This window comes from Gouania willdenowi, chromosome 9 (genome assembly GCF_900634775.1).
Source record: "Gouania willdenowi chromosome 9, fGouWil2.1, whole genome shotgun sequence".
In the NCBI taxonomy this organism is placed as follows: Eukaryota; Metazoa; Chordata; class Actinopteri; order Blenniiformes; family Gobiesocidae; genus Gouania; species Gouania willdenowi.
This window is the reverse complement of record NC_041052.1, coordinates 14,453,811-14,472,553: the sequence shown is the minus strand read 5'-3', so window position 1 is coordinate 14,472,553 and position 18,743 is coordinate 14,453,811. Positions and strand designations below refer to the sequence as shown.

General features: G+C 37.4%; 2 protein-coding genes and 1 long non-coding RNA gene across 6 annotated transcripts in view; 1 reads left to right on the top strand and 2 right to left on the bottom strand.

Annotated features, from left to right (window-relative positions):
• Nucleotides 1–39: 39 nt before the first annotated feature.
• On the bottom strand, nucleotides 40–12,214 carry LOC114469531 (leukocyte surface antigen CD53-like). The gene is made up of 8 exons (XM_028457098.1): nucleotides 11,981–12,214; nucleotides 9,802–9,886; nucleotides 5,202–5,390; nucleotides 5,052–5,126; nucleotides 3,925–4,020; nucleotides 3,748–3,852; nucleotides 1,779–1,862; nucleotides 40–257 (listed from the first exon to the last, which is right to left on the bottom strand). Exons 2-8 carry the CDS (start codon nucleotides 9,862–9,864, stop codon nucleotides 186–188), a joined length of 684 nt encoding a protein of 227 aa, XP_028312899.1. The 5' UTR covers nucleotides 9,865–9,886; nucleotides 11,981–12,214; the 3' UTR covers nucleotides 40–185.
• The window catches only part of LOC114469533 (uncharacterized), a 25,855-nt gene continuing 13,634 nt past the window's right edge, over nucleotides 6,523–18,743 (top strand). The window contains exons 1-2 of the long non-coding RNA XR_003674786.1: nucleotides 6,523–6,665; nucleotides 6,868–7,035. This is a non-coding gene — a long non-coding RNA (uncharacterized LOC114469533). The remainder of the gene's footprint in view (nucleotides 6,666–6,867; nucleotides 7,036–18,743) is intronic.
• The window catches only part of pnpla7b (patatin-like phospholipase domain containing 7b), a 28,276-nt gene continuing 24,367 nt past the window's right edge, over nucleotides 14,835–18,743 (bottom strand). For all 4 annotated transcript variants that reach the window (XM_028457090.1, XM_028457091.1, XM_028457092.1 and 1 more), the window contains one exon: nucleotides 14,835–16,383. In XM_028457090.1, coding sequence (XP_028312891.1) covers nucleotides 16,333–16,383 — 51 coding nt within the window. In that variant the 3' untranslated portion in view covers nucleotides 14,835–16,332. The remainder of the gene's footprint in view (nucleotides 16,384–18,743) is intronic.

Genomic DNA, 18,743 nt, shown 5'->3' with positions numbered 1-18,743 from the left:
TTTAAGCTTCACAACATCAAAGACCGGAGAAAGCAAAACTTTAAATTGTAAGTGCATGTTAATATTTTATTCAATAAGGCAGGAAAGTGGTTATTTCCCCCAGTGCGTCAAACTGAGCATCACAAATGTAAGGGCATTTTTTTTTTTCGTCCATAAACATCTTGATTGTACAAAATGGTTGGTGTTCACAGCTTGTAGCGCAGCCCAGATCGACTGATGTGGCAGAAGAGCGTCATAGCGAAACACATTCCCAGAACCTGGAGGGCCAAAAAAAAAAGAGATCCAACTTTTATTATTGTAGTCAAGCCATCATCTCTCAATTACATAAGTGAGCTTCTACCACTGATGTACTCTGATCCACTAATGTGGACTTTATTATTTAGCATTCCCATTTGTTAAAACCATTTTAGGGTAAAGAGAAACGAGTAACGCCTCACGACCAGCTCCCGATCAGCAATCGTATGGTCGCAAGAACATCAAACCTGTTTGAAATCCAGGAATCGGCTAATCCCAAACTCTCTCACTGCCGTAGGACCACTGTAAAATTGAGGGACCGTACTTCCCACATCTGTCCAGCCAGTTCCTGTTCCATCACGTTGTCTTTTTTTGCTAAGCATTGCAAGTGTCTCTCCACTTCCAGGTTCTTCTTTTTCTGTTTTAATGGTGACGCTTCAGAGTTCTTCTACTTCTAATTTTTATGTTGCATTTCCGGTAACAAGACCCAGATGTGTCATGTATGGACGTACAGTGTGAGAACACGAATCTTGTGCTGCGAACTTTCGGACTCTGCGATTGAGTCGCACAATTTGAGCTGGAGCTGAGTACAACGAATGAAAAAATCGCACAGTGTATGCTCGCCTTAACTTGTAAAACTCTAGTAACTTCCTTATTAACCTCTGCCAAGGAGGTTATGTTTTTGCCAGTGTTAGTTTATTGATTTGTTTATGAAGAGTCCGACTCAAAAACAGATGATGTACCGATTTTGATCATATTTTCAGGAAATAACAAGGGATTCAATTTTAAGGATTATCCAGAACAGTATACTGATTTTGGATCAGTTTGAAAAACCCACAGATCCCTATGTACAGCTCTTTGTGCATTACATGTTCTGGTCATTAGTTCTGTTTCATTTTCTGCCAATATCTTGCAAAGAGGATATTTGACACTTGGCCCATGTTTGCGATCCCTGAGCGCTTTCTAGTTTACCTGTAAAACGGCTACCTGATTTATTTTGGTTTCTCAGAAGATTTAAACAGAATTTTGTCCATTTTCCCCAAAACAAAAATAAGTTGGAAAACAAGAGCACCAAGATAGGCAGGCCTTTGACAAGCACCAACTATTCTCTTTGCCAGAAAATCAGAGTTATTTGGATCAGTGTTCTTGATCATGGTACCATGATCATTCACACTTAAAAGGCTTGGAAGAAATGTCTATCCCCATTAATAACGATACAGTAGGTCCAGATGTATGGGCTCTCCCTTTTTTTGAAAAACTGTGATGAAATTCCATATCTGATCCGGATGACACTCATTGGGGTAATCGATGAACCAACCTGACATAACCGAGTCAATTTCAGAAAGATCAATTATGGAATCCAAAAAGTGTATTTTTGAGATTTTGCTAATGATGAGATTTCTCAATTTTTAAAACTGATCCAGAGTCAGTTTTTTTTAATCTTGATCCCCTCCAAAGTGTATTGAAATCTTCCAAAGGTGTAAAGGTTTATCATTGGTTAAAACTTAAAACTTTGTCAAGGGTTTATTGAAATGTCATCTCACCTCAATTACACAAAGAACAATAACTGTAACCCCGGCTGCCAGGAAGTTGTCTTCGAACCAGTTGCGTATCTTTACCAGACACCCCTGCGAAGAAAAAAATTAGCTGTTACCATGACGCTGTGATCAGAAAGTGTTTAAAAAAACAAAGAAAAAAAGTCACCTCTGTTGGTCTGTAAAACTTGCAATGCTAACACCTCTATGATGTTTGCTGAGCTAATAGCTCATGATAGCTGGTTAGAAGGAGGAAATAAAGTCAATACCATATGTAGAGTTTGCTGGGGGGGATCATGAATCAGATGGTTTGTGCAGGGGGTCTACTAGCACTTGTCTTTCTGAATGCTGTTCACACCTAGCGTTATGTCTCTAGCTAACCTGAGGGGTATTTTATCAAACTGAACTTGGGGTTAAGTCCAGGTTTAACTTGAGAGTCTGGCTCCGTTAAGCCAGGTTCTAACTGGAACGGCGGTTTCATCACAGAGAAAACACTTTAGTTAACAAAGTAACACAGTCTGTGGCGCAAACCTGCTCCCGACCAGGTTTAAGCAGCAGGCTTGGTTTAAGAGCCCTCCGTTCATTTGAATTTAATGCTGATTTCCAAGAAACTATCCACAAGCCTTCACAAGTGTCATAAATTACATATTTAATTGTGAGATCGTCTTGACTTATTAAACGCACATGATCAGTGTGTGATCTCATGCTTCAGTTGTTTTCTATGATACGTTGTCTTAATAATGCCATCTTTAACCTTTAAACTACTTTTAAAATGTTCAAACCACAGAAACTTCTTCAACTTTATTCTCACTGCTCAGTAACAGATGATGTCACGTCCTGTTGGTTTCTAATGTTTAATCAGTAAAAGCTGCAGCGCATGCGCCCTCACGTCTCTAGTCATTAAATCTGTAATTTAAGCTAAACACTGTCAGCTGGCTTGGCTCAGCTGGAGAGCTCCAAGTTGAGAAGAGTTTGATGGAATGGGAAAAGCCAGCAAGGTCACAGACGGCTTGGCTAAACCAGGTTTAAACCGTAGGCCTGGCTCTACTAAGAACACTTTGATGAAATACCCCTTTGTTGAAGATGTTTTATAGCGCTTTTATTGAATCTGTCCTTTCCTTTTCTTTTCTTTGCTGGTTTGGTAACCTGGCCAACACAGACAAGAACTCCTGAGGGAGAATTGTATCTATAGTGGCTGGGGTGAAATTCAGAAGTCTGGATGAGATTTTCAAAAGTCAGATACTGAAGAAAACCAAATCCATCCGTATGAACAGAACTCATCCTCTCAACCCAGAATACAGACTGCTCCCCTATGACTCCCGACTAGCTGTTCCCCCAGCCACTAAAAACAGATGTAAGTTCTCCTTTGTGCCGCTCTCCATCAGGACTTTAAACACAGAAGAGAGAAGGAGGTAACTCGGATAAACTGCTGCTGTTGTGCCCTGTAAACACATATTTGCTCTTAAGTAATTTGCTGCTCTCACCTCTTATGTTGTTTAATGTTGTATGTTATGTTGTGTTGTGATTATGATTGATGTCTCTTATCTGCTGCAAATTGAATTGCCCTTCAAGGGACAAACTAAAAGTGAAAGTGGTTAGCGGTAGAAATGACAGAAGGTTATGCTGCTCACAGCTTAGATCAAATGTGGTAACTCACCACATCCTGGACACGCCTCACCCATATTTGTGCTTTATCAAGTCTTTAGAGGCCAAAGAATATCCCCTGTTTGTTTCTTCAAACACTACAAGCATCCATGTAAAGTAAATATGCACTGTAGAATCATTGTTGTTGTTTTTTGTGAATTCTAAAACAAACATTTGTGCTTCTAAGGCAAACATCCAATGGGGCAGAATAATAATTTCTTGCTTGAAATTGTGGGCTTTGTCTTTAAAAAAATTGCATAAATGAATAAAAAGTTAAAATGTGTTAACTTTCATTTAATTTAAGGGTAAACAGGAAATGGTTAGTAATTCCTACCGTATCCCTGTATGAAGGTTGGGCGGTCTGGCACTTGTCCTTGCAGCAGGATTTCGGCACTTTATTCCCCCAATCAGAAGCATTATGGACTCCACAGCAGTCGAGCTAAAACACAGAGTGGGCGGAGCCTCAGTGCTTAACGTGAGCTGTTTGACCTTGTGTGTTTCAACCACCTACCTTCTCCTGGACCATATCCCAGTCGTGCTGCACCTCTGTTGAGTTCTCAGCTTTTTTCAAACCATTAATGAGATCCTCTTGAGCCAGACTAGCGATCTTTAAAGAAGTGAACAAGATTACACCTACATTAGAATCGTTGGCCTTTGTATTGGACTCGTGTTAAAGCCAGAGGTGCAACAATCGGATCATGATTAGAAATGAAAGAAAAAACTAAAAGTATTATTAACAAAGCTGTACATTTCAGTTTCAGAATAATGTATTGTAACTGATTTCTCAGCTCTATGTGTATTATGTTAGTAGTAATTTGTAGACTAAAACAGGTGTGTCAAACTCAAAGCCTGCAAGCCAAATTAGGCCCACCAAAACAGACCATAATAATAAATGGGCAAAAAAAACTTCAAAGTCCTCAAAACAGAAGTAAGGCATAAAAAAGGGTGTAAAATTTCCGAAGTCCTCAAAATGGAGGTAAGGCTATAATTAGACATGGAAACGGCCAAAAAAATTTTTTTCAAACGCCTCAAAACGGAGGTAAGGCATAAAAAGGGGTGAAAAAATGTAAAAGTCCTCAAAAACTGAGGTAAAACTGTAGTAAAGCATAAAAAATTTCAAACGCCTCAAAATAAAAGTAAGGCGGTAAGTCATAAATAAGGGCAAAACATTTCCAAAGTCCTCAAAACAGAGATAAGGCTACAATTAGGCATAAAAATAGGGAAAAACATTTCATATGCCTAAAAATGGGCAGAAAAAATTAATACGTCTCAAAATGGAGGTAAGGCTATAGTAAGGCATGAAAAAGGGCGAAAAAATTTAAAACGCCTCAAAACCGAGGTTAGGGTGACTAAACCTAACCCACAACCCATCAGAAGAATGCACTTTAGATGATTGTTCTAAAGCTTAATCATAAAACTTTGTTACTAATGTGTATCAAAAATGTCTTTATATGAACTTTTGTCAAACACAATATCCATTTATATATGTGGCCATTGCCATTTTGGAGATTTCAGCCAATCAGAATTTGCAGATTGATGTTACTTTATAATATACGGAAAGCACCGTGATAACTGTAGATGAAGAAGTAATCGGTTTTATTGGATGAATCAACTGTATCATGATGGTTGGGGAGTCACCTTTCTATCATACACCAGCAGCAGACATGCAGCAGTCAGCTCCACCAGCATCAGGAGGAGGAGCAACAGGAAGAACTGATGAAGCAATGACACAGTCATTAAACAGTTTTTACACCACGTATTGCAGACAGTAGCTTTGTTGTGTGTTACCATCAGCAGGAGGCAGCGATTCTCCTTCAGGGCTCCCAGGAACCCGAGGAAGGACACACAGGTGATGACGATGCCACTGATCAGAAGCATGTTTGAGATGCTGAAGTGGGTCAGGTTTGGTGTCAAGGCGGCGATCTTAAAGGTTATCGTCATGTAGATGCCGAAGCTGAGCACGGCCAAGCCACTAATCTGAAACACACCAGGTCCAGTGCCTTGCTCAGAGGCTTTTCCTAAAGTGTAACTCAACCCCCAACTATTGACATTTTCGTCAAAGTATTTCAATCTGATGTATTCTGTTGTAAAATGTCAGAGTGGCTGCCCTCTATGGGTTGAAACCCAGCTATTACAATTGAACAAGAACAAGATCATGTGACGATTTGGGACCATCTTCCATTACAAACAAGCACAGTTAGCCCCGCCCCTTTCATACGCCTTTTGAAAGTCGCAATGAATTTTTGAGCCTTTGAACCGCCATTTTGTTTTTGGCCTCAGTGGCTGTGGGACATTCGTTCTGTGTGTCTGTAAACAACCACAACAACATGGCCAGTTAACCGCAACAAGTGAAAACAAAAACTGACGAGTGATTTAATGAGCCATTCACATTTTTTTAATTTATCTGCCATTTTACTTGGACTTTCCAAAGTCACGTACAGAGTTTATAACTGTACTGAGATTGTCCCTTCAATTCATTATACTGTCTATGATCTGAGCACGCAGCAGTCATGTACAGTGATTGTACCCCGTGCTGGAATTGTAAGAAGTGTAATAACGTATTCTAAATATTTCAGCAAGTTATTTGTCAGTGTATTTTATGCCAAAAAATTCTAGATCATACTAAGATTTCCGTACTGGATTTGTCATACAGAGATTGCTGTACTGATTTTAAAAAATGCTTAAAAAATATGATTGTCATGCTGATTTGTATTAATACAACAGCTTATTATTGTAAAGTATGTTCTTATTAATCAGCATCTGTTTTGAATTGGACATTATTACATTAGGTTAGCTGTTATTTATTGCAATGTATATGTAGCCCTGTCTAAAATCATTTAGTCTACAGTGCATAAAAATCAGAAATAGCATGTCAATAGTTTATAAATAAACCCGATAAGTTCATAATACTGAAGTTGATTGAGATATACATCTAATAAAACTACAGATTTGGTTTACATGTTAAAAAAAAAGTGCATTTGTAAAAAGGTTGTCACTTTAAAAAATCTGATGGGAAAATCAGCGGTTTTTTTTAAATCTAAAGTCCATAAAATTGGTAGTGTAACCTAACTTGTTTGCAGTTTTGATAGCCAAAATAGGCATTCAAAGGGGGCGGGGACAAGTGGCGCAGGTGGAGAAGCTTAGAGTCGGTTAGCAGACAGATTAAAATGTATCTGGAGTTTCACTAAAGTTATCTGCGGGTCGACTATTCGTGGTCCTAATAATAACTTGAACTGTTAACTCAATGAGAAGGTAAATAACTTTGTTATGCTGTAACTAAACTGCTATAGTGATGAGACGTGATGTTAGTTAGCGGCCTGCTAGGTAGCTTAGCATGTCATGTAATGTGCGCAGATATAGTGTTGTAATGCTCTCATGTTAAGATGAACTGTAAGTTAATTCACCCTGAAATAGCGTTGGGTATTGTGGCTTAACGGAGCTGTGTTGCTTAAAGGAGACTGTGGGAAGAGGAGAGAGAGATTGGAGCGGTTTTCCCCCTGGTTTCCCTGAGAATGGACTCTGCTGTTTTTTTTTTTCTTCAGTGATGTCGAGTGACATCGTGTGCTAACTGATCAACGTGAACTGCTATTGCCCCGTGACTGCACATCTACTTTAATCATTCGTGAGTACAAAGTTAACTGAGTTGCAAGTGCCTTTTTTTATGTTCATGTTTGTGTGAAGCAGCCATTTTAGTTTTAGGCCTTGACTCAGGCCTGCAGCGGTCAAGTTTCTGAGAGAAAGCGCACTGTGTGTGTACTCGTTTTGAGTTTAGGTATTTAAAATGTATTTATTTTGTTTCAGAGAACAATTTTAAGTGCGTGTATTTTGTTTCCAAAGACAGAATTTTCTTGTTTCTAAATGAGCCCAAAAGTCACCATTTTGGAGATCAGCAGCTGGTTTACAAACAGTACACAAACAAGCAAATCCCAAATTTTGAGAGCGTATGGTGAACTATTGCCTTGTTTTTGGCTGTACAAATATGTCAGACCGTGAAATACGTGGTGTTTTATAGACTGCCAAAAGTTATAAGATTAGGGAAGAACAATGTCTGCATTTTATAGTCAGTAGTTCTACATCAGGAGAGCAGTGACATGAGACTAGCTCACCGTTGTTGCACCAGTTGTTATTGGTGTAAATGCAAACTCCACCGCCCTCATCTCCCATCCTGCATTTAAATCCATCTTCAGGTAGTCCAGCTTGTTCTCCAGGGAGCGGACATTAAAACGCAGGATGGAAGGAGGTGTTCTCTGAGCTTAGCTTTTAGCTTGGTTGCTAGCCCCGCTCCTGCTCACACAACTTGCGTCTCCTCCGCTGGCGGACATCGCTGGAACGAAGCTCCGCTGCTCCACAGGTTGCAGGATGTAGCTGGCGTAGCAGTCTGAGGATCGAGGTCCAGAGTAGTTGCATCTAACGGGCTATAACTGTTTGATTTATCTGAATCTAAGATTGCCTGGTGGTCGTATACTATTTTAGAGTAACTGTGCTGCAGGTTCACTGTGAAATTATTAGAAGTGACTGAGTTATCTGCCGATATATATCCATTGCTAATGTGAGCCTCTGCAGCCGGAGCCGCAACCTCCACACTTCTATAAGATTTAAGGTCTTCCGCTGTGTATGGGTTTGGTGAAATCCAGGTAGTTGATGATATCGGGATATATAATAGTCCAGATTTTTGCCTCGTAGATCCTGGTTTAGCTTTGCTAGTCACAAGCGCCTCCTTTCCTCTGATAACATGTGAGATTGTTCTCCCTGATTTGTTCTGATTTTTGCAATCTATAAAATTTCAAATGTGTCTCACTGTTTGACTGATTGTTATAGCCAAAAACACGGCAATTGTGCACCATTTTGTCTTGAAATTTGGGATTTTCTTGTCTGTTGCTGTTTGTAGACCTGCTGCTTTATCTCCAAAATGGCGACTTCCGGATTGATGACGCGGTTGATGACGCGCCGTTAAAACCCTCTATTGAGATTGCTGCATGAGACACTATTACTTTACTCAAGTTATTGCCTGAGATTGAACATTACCTTTGAAATAGAATGAACAATCTCAGCACAGCGGAAGTGGCAATAAATAATTTTCCGGTAGTGCACATGCGCATATACAATCTCAGTAAGATGCAATCCCAGTACGCCACACCGGTCTGTTGCTGTTGTAATTGTAACTCAATTGTAGTTGTTTAAATAATTGTCTTTGTAATTGTAATTGCCATGAAAATTCTACATGAATTGTCAATTATAATTTGACACAAAACTGGTGTACAGTTCTACACATATGTAGTTGACAAATATTAAAATATGTTTCATATTACGTTTTCCCACATTTTACAATTTAAAAAAATAAATAAATTGAGTATATTGACCCAAAAAGGGCTCAGATGTCCACGCCAAAAATATTAAAACCCATATTTCCATTGATCAGGAAGACTAACCGTTAACCAATAGATAGAAAAGAAAGAAAGATCCATATTTGTTTTAAGTCTATTTTACAGCTGATTAGGACCCGTTATCATAAGAGATGCTAACACAAGAGAGAGGTTCACTTTTTGAAAAAACATATATTGCTGGCTCAGTAATTGTAATTGACTTTCTGATGATGAAAAAATATTTGCTATTTAATTGGAAAAAATGCTGGTCACTTTAATCATAATTGAACATGGATAGTTGAAAACATGATTGTAACTGATAATACATACTTGCTATGAAGCACATATTGTTTTTCAAAAAAGACCAGACTTAGTCAAAGGCATGTTTTGGAGTGTTTCACTTCCCCTTTAACTGGAACATAATGAAGCCTAAAATACAGTACATGATAAAAAGTAAACCATGAATTGTTTTCTTTCTTTCATACACACACACATGCCCTATAAAGTCTGTAAAATGAGTATTTGGTTATATCTGCGTGTTTTATTTAGCAAAGAGCTATTGTATTTATGTTTACAGGTGCAACTTCCTGTATGATGACGAATGTATCAATTAGCAAAAGTTAAATCAACAATATTTCCAGTTTATATATTTTTGTAAACAATGTTAAGCTGTATTTAATAATGTTCTAACAATAGTTGAGATGTATCTGTTATTAAAAGTGTAAAGCCTTTATTTAGAGCTTTCATTATGAAAGCATATTTCTGTTGTATTCATCACACAGGATGTTGCACCCATAATCTGGAAGTAGTAGTCACAGTAATATAGTGCACAGAAAACAAATGTTGAAATGATATAGGTGGGTGGAATGTCGGTTAGCAGTAAAGTCTACCAAATACAAAGTCTAGGGTTCAAATCCACACTGTTCTGCATCGGTGTTTATGTGGAGCTGTTTGCCAAACGCTCTAGTGGAAGAACTGATTGACATTTTGTAAACTGGACCTTTGACCCCTGATGTCATACGTACAAAGCAGAGAAAGTTGGCGACACACATGGTGTACTTCAGAAACTTGAGGCAGCTTTGAGCCATCTTGGATGATCACGGATTGGACCTGAAACCACACACACACACACACACGAGTTTCATTGGATATCAAACATAAACATTTCAGAGAAAAATATTTTTAATATGTAATATTTATTTAATTTATTTTCCTTTTTTGTGACTAATTAAGTCAAAGATGGATATTCATCAGGGTTGGGGTCAATGACATTTTTCAGTTACAATTACGTTTTTAATTACCCATGTTCAATAATAATCCGATTACTATTACAATGACCAGCATTTTTTTCCAATTAAAATAAAATGACAGTTGTTTTTTCATCCTCAGAAAGACAATTACAATTACATTCTCAAATACTAAAGTTCAATTACAATTAACCATAATTACTAACATGAAATAAATAACCTAATAAAAGTGAACCTTCTTCTTGTGATAGCATCTCTAATGATAACGGGTCCTAAATCAGCTGTAAGATACACAAAAAACAAATATCTACCACCTATTTTTTTTCCTATCTATTGGCTTCCTAATCAATGGAAATATAGGTTTTATTATACTTGTTGTGGGTGTCTGAGGCTTTTTTGTGTATTAGAGATGTAACGATTCACTCAACTCCCGATACGATTCGATTCATGATACTGAGTTCACGATACGATTCTCTCACTATTTATTTTACAAAATGGGACTGTAGACAAATGATAATTGAAAAATATTCCTTTATTTTTTTGGGGAAAAAACTAGAAGATACTGTATTTTCCTTTTTTTTTCATTGTCAAAAGAATCCCTTGATAAACTATCAAAACAATACATTTTAACTAAAAATAAATCTTGAATGAAATAAATTAAGGAATAATACAAATGAAGAAGAAGCCTATTAATTTAAATTCTGGTCGGTTGCCATGCAGATATTCTGTGCAGTGAAGAAGAGATGCTGTATGCTAGCAGACAGAGCTAATAGAAATAGATATTCACGTAATATTACAGATATTCTTTCGGTGCTAAAGGGGTAAGTAATCATTTATGAACATATTTAAGAGTAGAAGGCGCCAGAAAGAAAGTAGTAGCAGATTCCGCCCGCTGCGAAATGGTAAAATGTGGGAAAGCTTGATAGAAACATATTTTAATAATTGTCAACTACGTTTGTGTAGAACTGTACAATTAATTGTAACATGGTTCCCCAGTTTTGCGTTAAATTACGATTGAACATTTTTATGGAATTGTCATGGCAATTACAACTACAAACTAAATTACCTGAACTCAATTACAATTTAAATACGATTACAACAGCAACATATTTTAAAAATTACAATTATTATTACGCAATACAATTTTAATTGACCACAACCCTGATAATCATAATACTAGTGAATATAAAGTTATTTACTAATGTTTTTATACAATCAACCACCAGCTTATTTCCCTATCCAAAGGCCTTTTCTGATTGGCTTTTTAAACCATTATGTCCCACGTTCTCACTCTAAGTGCCTCAAAATTAGAAACTCATTAGACGACTAAATTATTCTGATCAGATTTAGTTTTTTACATTCTTTTTAAACACATACTTTGATGACAAATTTGCAACTACATCTCGTATGAAATAAGGCACAGTAAAAGGGCTGCATCAGCACTCGTTTACATTTTGTTTGCGTGTGTGAGTCTGACACCGGACATGTTACCACTACCAGCAGCACATCTGGCTTCCTGTGCTTCCTCTGTCTATATACGACTCTACACATATGAGATGTTGGTTTACTTGTAAAACAGTTTGATTTATATATCAGCGATTCACTGTGGCTTTGTTCATATTTACATAATTTAACTTTTGTTTCACAATGAGTGGCTGAGCTTTGCTGTTTGGAATAATTAAAGTGAAGCCAGAATGATCCAATTTTGACCAAAAACATCTAATTTTTGTCCCTCAATGGCTGTTAGAACAACCCAATGCCTCTGTGTCAGTGGTTGACAATAGATTTTTATGGTCTTTACCTTCTTTTTGCCTCACTTCTCGGTAATGATGATTCAGTCCTAACATATTAAATTAAATAGGTCAAAAAAATCATTTGAAACCATTACTTTTAATATTTTGAGGCCACACACAAACATTTTGAAAGCACTGTTTTTAAATAAACCCTGAAGTCTTACCTGCAATGATGAGTTGTTATCGTTGTTTTTCAGGCTGGTGTTTTGTGCACTTTTTCGTCGTCGTTGCTTCCTCTTCTCATCACGCTGTGGGCGAATTATAAAAAAAACATACTTCTCTTGGGGCTTTGAGCAGCCCTCGTCACTTCCTCTTTCGAACCAAAAACAGCACGGAAAAAAGCATGACTGAGAAAGTGCAGCAAGCAAGAGGACACAGACTGGTTAAATTTAGACACTTTAAAACTTAAAAACTTTAACTTTAGAGCTTTAGATCTTCAGAATTTTAACTTTACAACTTTATCTTTAAAACTTTAACTTCAGAACATCCAAATTTTTACTTTAGAACTTTAATATACAATCTTTAGAGCTTTAAAGGGGCAGTATGATAAAAAAAAAAAAGATCACTTTATAATAGTTTTGCAACAGTGATATACATCCCTTTAGCCTCATTCAGAGGGCCAAAGTTCGAAAAGTTCCGTTTCCTCTCTCTCTCTCTTGTAATTCCTCATTTTGTAAAAAGTCAGCTCCAAATGGGCGAGTTGGATTTTTGCCCTAATATTACATCATAAAGCTGGAAACTCCTCCTCCTGACAATCCTGGCTCCTCCTACTCTATATAAGAATGTGAGCTCCTCACTTTCAAACTACCTCACAGGTTAAACAAACACTGCAGTTTAATATAGAATATATATTATACTTTGTCATATACCGTATGTAAAGCTACTGTACATACACATTTCTTCTCTGCATTTAACCCCTCCCTGAGGAGCAGTGAGCAGCCACGGAGTAGCGCCCAGGGAGCAGTTAGGGTTAATATAAGGGACTGATCAACATCCCACAGTGATGAACCAGAGAGATTAGAACCAGTGAGCCTTCGATTACAAGTCTGCTTCCTTAACCACCAGTCCCTTTATCCACAGATAATATATTTACGTTCAGTATAAAGATACTCCGAAGCACAGTGTGAGTGCTCACAATCAGTCCCATTTTTAGTAGCCGTTATATATCGCCTCGTATCGCCTTTGACATGCTCTGACGTGTTTGTGACCCAATGCGACGCAACGGTTGGACAAACGATTTACCTTAAAGTGACTTTTCCTTGTCCTGGTGCAGATAACAACAAAGTGACTAAGCAGCTTAACACTCCGGTGAGTGTTTAAAACAGCTGACTCAGATGACAGGCTCTGCTGCTGCGGCTGATGTGATAAACACACCCTGAAGCAGCATTTGTCAGACTCAGACACAATAACCGCTTATATAGCCATGTGTTTTACTGTATTGTGTAATTATTTGGGCTGAAAACAACAGGAGTGTGTGGATAGCACAACAATATTGCTATGGCGATGATCAGCTATGATCAACTCATAGATATGCATGAAAACGCCAAAACAGCCTGTTTTTAGAAGCGTCATTAAAGTCAGAGGGCTAAAACGCTAGAAAACAGGCGAGTTTGGGAAAATAAACCTCAAATACTATGTTGTTGGTGTTTTTAGAACAAATGGAGATGAATGAAAAATAGCATGATATGGGACCTTAAACTTTCAAACTATAAAATCATAGAACTTTAACTTGACTTACTTACACACAGACAGCAATGGCCAGTTTTAAGCTTTTTTTTATTATCAACAGTCATGCAATGAAGGTTTAAGGTTGCATCACCTAAACTGGGCTGTTTTTCCATTATCAAGTTTAAAATGTACTCATGTATGGTTGACACAGGAAGAGACAGACAGACACACAAATGCATTCACTGCTACAATATTTGGTAATGTTGACTATGAAATTCATGTTTTTTGGATTGGGAGTAAACTGTGTGGAGCTAATTTGTGTCTCTTATTATTTAATATAAAAAAGTTGCTTCCATCAAAAAAAGTATTAATTAAAAAAACTTAACTTCAATTAAAAATACCTTTTCGATTAAAGAAAAGTGTTAATGCAACTTTTTGGATGGCAAATATTTGCTTAAATTCAAACACTTTTTTTTTTTATTGAAAATTTGTTTTTTTCTTTCTTTCAATTGAAGTTATATATATATATATATATATATATATATAATTGATATTTTGGGGATTGAATAATAAAAACACAAATGTCCTACCCATAATATGGCTTGAATACAGAAAAAGATTACTTAAATCATAAATAAAATACTGTGAGGGCCATAAATATACTATTCTATTAATAGTAATACTTGTTTAAATATTAAGATTTTTCAGAATAAGTTTACATTTATCAAAATGCACAATTTAAAAATGTGCTTATGTGGTAATGTTTTATATTTGCTGACTGTTATGTCACTCCTAATTCTTTAGTTATTGGATGTAACGTATGTCAATCATATTTGTTTTAAGACGAATGTGTGATGGAAGCAACTCAGTCTTTTGACCGAGCTTCAGACATTGTGCATTTATTTTAGTTTTGCAACTACAAAATTTAAAGGCAGAAGGAGGTTGTCATGTCTCGTTGCTCGAGTCCGAAATGTGGCGTTAAAGATTCGGTTTACACGGTGGTACAAGACATGAGTGAGCCGAGTGCCACTGCATTCACTTCAACTAAAACACAGCTTTTCAATTTAAAAAAAAAAGGGTTCAAATGCAGTTTTTTGGGGGGTGTTTTTTCTTTTATTGTAAAGCTGTTTTTGCTTGAAGTGAAGTTTGTTGATTGAATAATAAAGACAAAAATCTCTCATACAACTGGAGCATACACTTCACGCAGAAAAATATTCACACACTGAAGGAGAACATGTAACTCAACATAGAAAGACTAGGGAAAAGGTCTCCTGATCATTTGATTTATCTTAGTTTACTGGGTTGAAAAAGAAGTGATCAACCTTTCACACAAATACACAACAAAACAAGTTTGGAAGTCACAGTAAACAGGTTTATTTAGGGTATTTTCATTTTAGGTATCTGCACCAAGTCATGTTTTTTCCATCACATTCAGCAAAAATAATAATTTCACACAGAAAAATATGCACAATCATTCATCCACTGGATTTTTCACATTCATTGAGTCACAATGAAAACCAGAGTATCACATATCATACACAAACAAACCCATACTGTCACAGCCAGTATTGATCTTCACAAAGTGTTCATCTTTCACTTCTATTAAACCTCCTTATCATCCAAACCCAAACAAATTACACCCACACGAGCAGCAAAGACATCCAAAAGTTGAAACTCGTTGAAAGTGTTTCAAATATTTGGCACTCATTCAGTTTCACAGTTAACACCCCCTCCTCATTTCCTAACAAATGGTGTAACAATCTGGCAGCAGATCAAATACTGTTTGAGAAATCATACTAGACAAAAGAAACTAAATATCAGTGGTTCATATGCTGACATATGGAAAATGTGAAACAAATGGATTCTTGACATTCACAGATTTTCATTCAGATGTTTGTGAGACATCCTCCGCCACGACACACACTTAGCAGCCGATAACACAACAGGGTGAGACAAAACCATAATACACAAATGTTAGTTATTTTCATAATTAAAATACTAGTAGTAATTTTATTGACTCCACCCTTCTCTACAGTAGGTGACATAGCACCCTTAGACTGGTTTTGAACACCAAGAGAATCCACAAAAGAAGAAAATACAACCATTTTGTGCGCATTTTAGCCCTTTAAAGAGGTGTTTTAAGGGATAAAAAGTTGAAAATATGTAAGTGTAAGGCCATTGAAAGTAGATTTCATAATTAAGTCTTGGAGAAAAGAAGAAAGATGGCTAATGCTAATACCTAGAAGGTCTCCAAATCAGAACAAAGACATGATTAAGTGACACGTAGGCCTAAAGCCTTTGATGCCTAAGAAGTCAGATAAAAACACTAAGGAATTGAGAAAAGTGATGGTTATAATTAAACATTCTAAGGAAGCTGCTTAGCGCTAACGTTTTTCCAGTGACTTGATAATTAAATGTAGAGGTGAGGCAGTGAATATAATATTGACCTGCTGAATACACAGAGAGGAAGATGGTGTGGATACGTTAAAATTCCTTCATTACCAGTTGTGAACATCAATGTCCAGCATCTGAATAATTTTGCCTCACCTTATCAGCACTTCATGGTATGGTTAAAGATCTTGAAAAAGGGTTTACAGCATTTTAAATGACAGGAATATGCTGGTCACACTATGAATAATAGGTTGATGAACTAAGGTACTCTGACTTACAACAGCACCTCTTTATAGCCACATGCTGCTGTTTATTTTAAGTACAGACTAATCTGTCTGCATGCTGATGAGATCAAAGTCAAGGTTGTTAAAAGGCATGATCAAAAAGATCAAAGCACTCCTACTCCTTAGTCCAGTGTGAATGGTAGCGTGAAGGTTGACGAGCACAGCAAAGAAGTTTAATGGACGTTCTTTGGTCGCCGTCGAGCTCTGACTTGCATTTCCTCATCCTGACAAAAACCAAGGAGTTCAAAGGGAAGTTTAGAGTTGCACACTGTTTAACTATTTAAGAATGAAGTCAAAATTAAACCTGAACAAGAAATACTGCAGACAATACGAGAAAAAAAAAAAAAACCTTCATTTTGAGTGACACTCAGTGGTGCAGTAGTTATCAAAATTGTTGGAATGAAATAGCATTTAGTGTCTCTTGAATAAATGTATTCCTATAGATGAGTGGTTTTTAAACTTTTTAGGCTCATAAGTGGAATAAAACTGAATAGATGTATTTCTATTGTTTTTATCATTTACAGTAATTTCCTGCATGGTGCAGAGAACAAAGACTGACTCTTGTATTTTCAGTTCATATTCTAATCAAATTTGTGTTTATTTTTTTATGTCTTTTTGTGTGTTTTGTTGTCATTTGTCTGTTCTTTTTATTATTCAGTATATTTTAATCTTATTTTGTTTGTTTTTATTGTTTTTGTGTATTGTTGATATTATGTAATTTGGTTGTTTTGTATGATTCTGTTATTTTTGTGTATTTTTCTCTCATTTGTTGTCATTTTGTGACCTAAAGGTCAGCCTATCAGCCATCCCGTCACTTGATTGACCTACAGGGCAGCCAGTCAGATGACTACTGAATTTTTCCGACTTTTAGGTCACCGCGCATGCGCAAACAACAGCGCTAAGTGCAGCAAAGCTAACAAGCTAGTCAGCGAGTTACCTCCGATTTTAAGCTAAAGAAAGCCTATATTCATAAAAAATGAGCGGGGTTGCTGGACAAAGTAAGAAGACAAAAAAGGATCACTTTCATACGGAGTGGGAGGTGGACTTTTTTTTCACGGTCATTTTCTAAGTGCGTTTGCCTCATTTGCCAGTCTGCCATCGCAATACCAAAGAAAGGAAATGTGGAGCGGCATTTCCGAACTGTTCATGGAAAATACGACACAGACTTCCCGCCAAAAAGCGAGCTGTGAAAGAGAGGTGAATGAACTAAAATTCCAGTTGTCCGGACAGCAGTCATTTTTCACACAACATACTTCAAAAGCAAAAGTTGCCACCGAAGCATCGTTCTGGGTGAGTCACGTCATCGTTAATAACATGAAGTCCTTCCAAGATGGAGAGATGGTAAAAGAGGCATCCGTTGAAGCAGCTGACTCATTGTTTCGAGACATTAAAAATAAGGCAGAAATATTATCTTCAATCAAAGCTCTGCAGCTGTCAAGATGTACAGTTACACGGCGCTGTGAAGCCATGGCTAAGGATGTAACCCAGCAAATGTGGAAGGACATCGGAGATTGTGAGTGTTTCTCACTGCAGTTGGACGAATATACTGACGTGAGTGATGCAGCCGAGATGTGCATTTTCATTCGTATGGTGTTTAGTGATATCACTGCAAAAGAGGAGCTATTAACAGTACTTCCCATGAAAGAGCACACACGAGGAGAGGACGTATTTCTATCGTTTAAAAACTTTATTGAGAAAACTCAGCTCCCAATGTACAAATTGGTGTCTATCACCACGGATGGAGCACCCGCAATGGTTGGCCGCGTCAATGGATTTATTGCCAAGTGCAGGCAGGACAATGCTTTCCCAGACTTCCTGAATTACCATTGCATAATCCACCAACAAGCGTTATGCGCTAAAATGCTCAACATGAAAGAGGTCATGGATGTGGCAACGAAGATCGCCTCTTCTGTTCGAGCCTGATCTCTTCAAAGACTGTTATTCCGTGCACATCTGGAGAAGGCTGACTGCGACCACTCTGAGTTGTTGCTACATACTGACGTGAGATGGCTTAGTCGAGGGAAATTCCTGCAAAGATTTTCGATCTGACAAACATGTTGAATGACCTTAATCTACAGCTGCAAGGAAAAGACAAAACAGTGATCAATATGATCAGCTCAGTTAATGCTTTCAAACGAAAGATGCAACATCTCTCCACAAAGCTGCAGGACCATGATTTGGCAAATTTCCAGGAACCTGGCACCAGAGCTGGAGACGCAAGGGAAGACCTGCATGCAACTTGACAGTGCACGCTAGACGGAGCAGATTGACAATTGTCTGTCAGAGTTTGACAAACGCTTTCAAGACTTTTCTTTGCTTGAGCCAGTCGCTACATTCATGTGCTATCCTTTTTGAGAAGATGCTGATGTTGATTCACTCGCATCAAAAATTGCAACTCTGTTTGACCTGAACTCTTCTGGAGTGGAAGATGAGATTTTGACTCTACAAGCCGACATTGAGCTGAAATCAAGAGCTCATGGACAGTTCTGGAACTTACTCACAGAGGTAAAGTACCCCAACATGAGGAAATGTGCTACCTCCTTGACTGCATTATTCGGTTCCACTTATTTATGTGAGTCAGCCT

Bases quoted from the DNA above. Each gene is read 5' to 3' on its own strand.
- LOC114469531 (XM_028457098.1), bottom strand. From the start codon at position 9,864: ATGGCTCAAAGCTGCCTCAAGTTTCTGAAGTACACCATGTGTGTCGCC. The intron at 3,853-3,924 runs GTAGGTGGTTGA...TCTGTGTTTTAG, and splicing joins GGGATATGGTCCAGGAGAAG to CTCGACTGCTGTGGAGTCCA. The intron at 1,863-3,747 runs GTAGGAATTACT...TTTTCTTCGCAG, and splicing joins AACCTTCATACAGGGATACG to GGGTGTCTGGTAAAGATACG.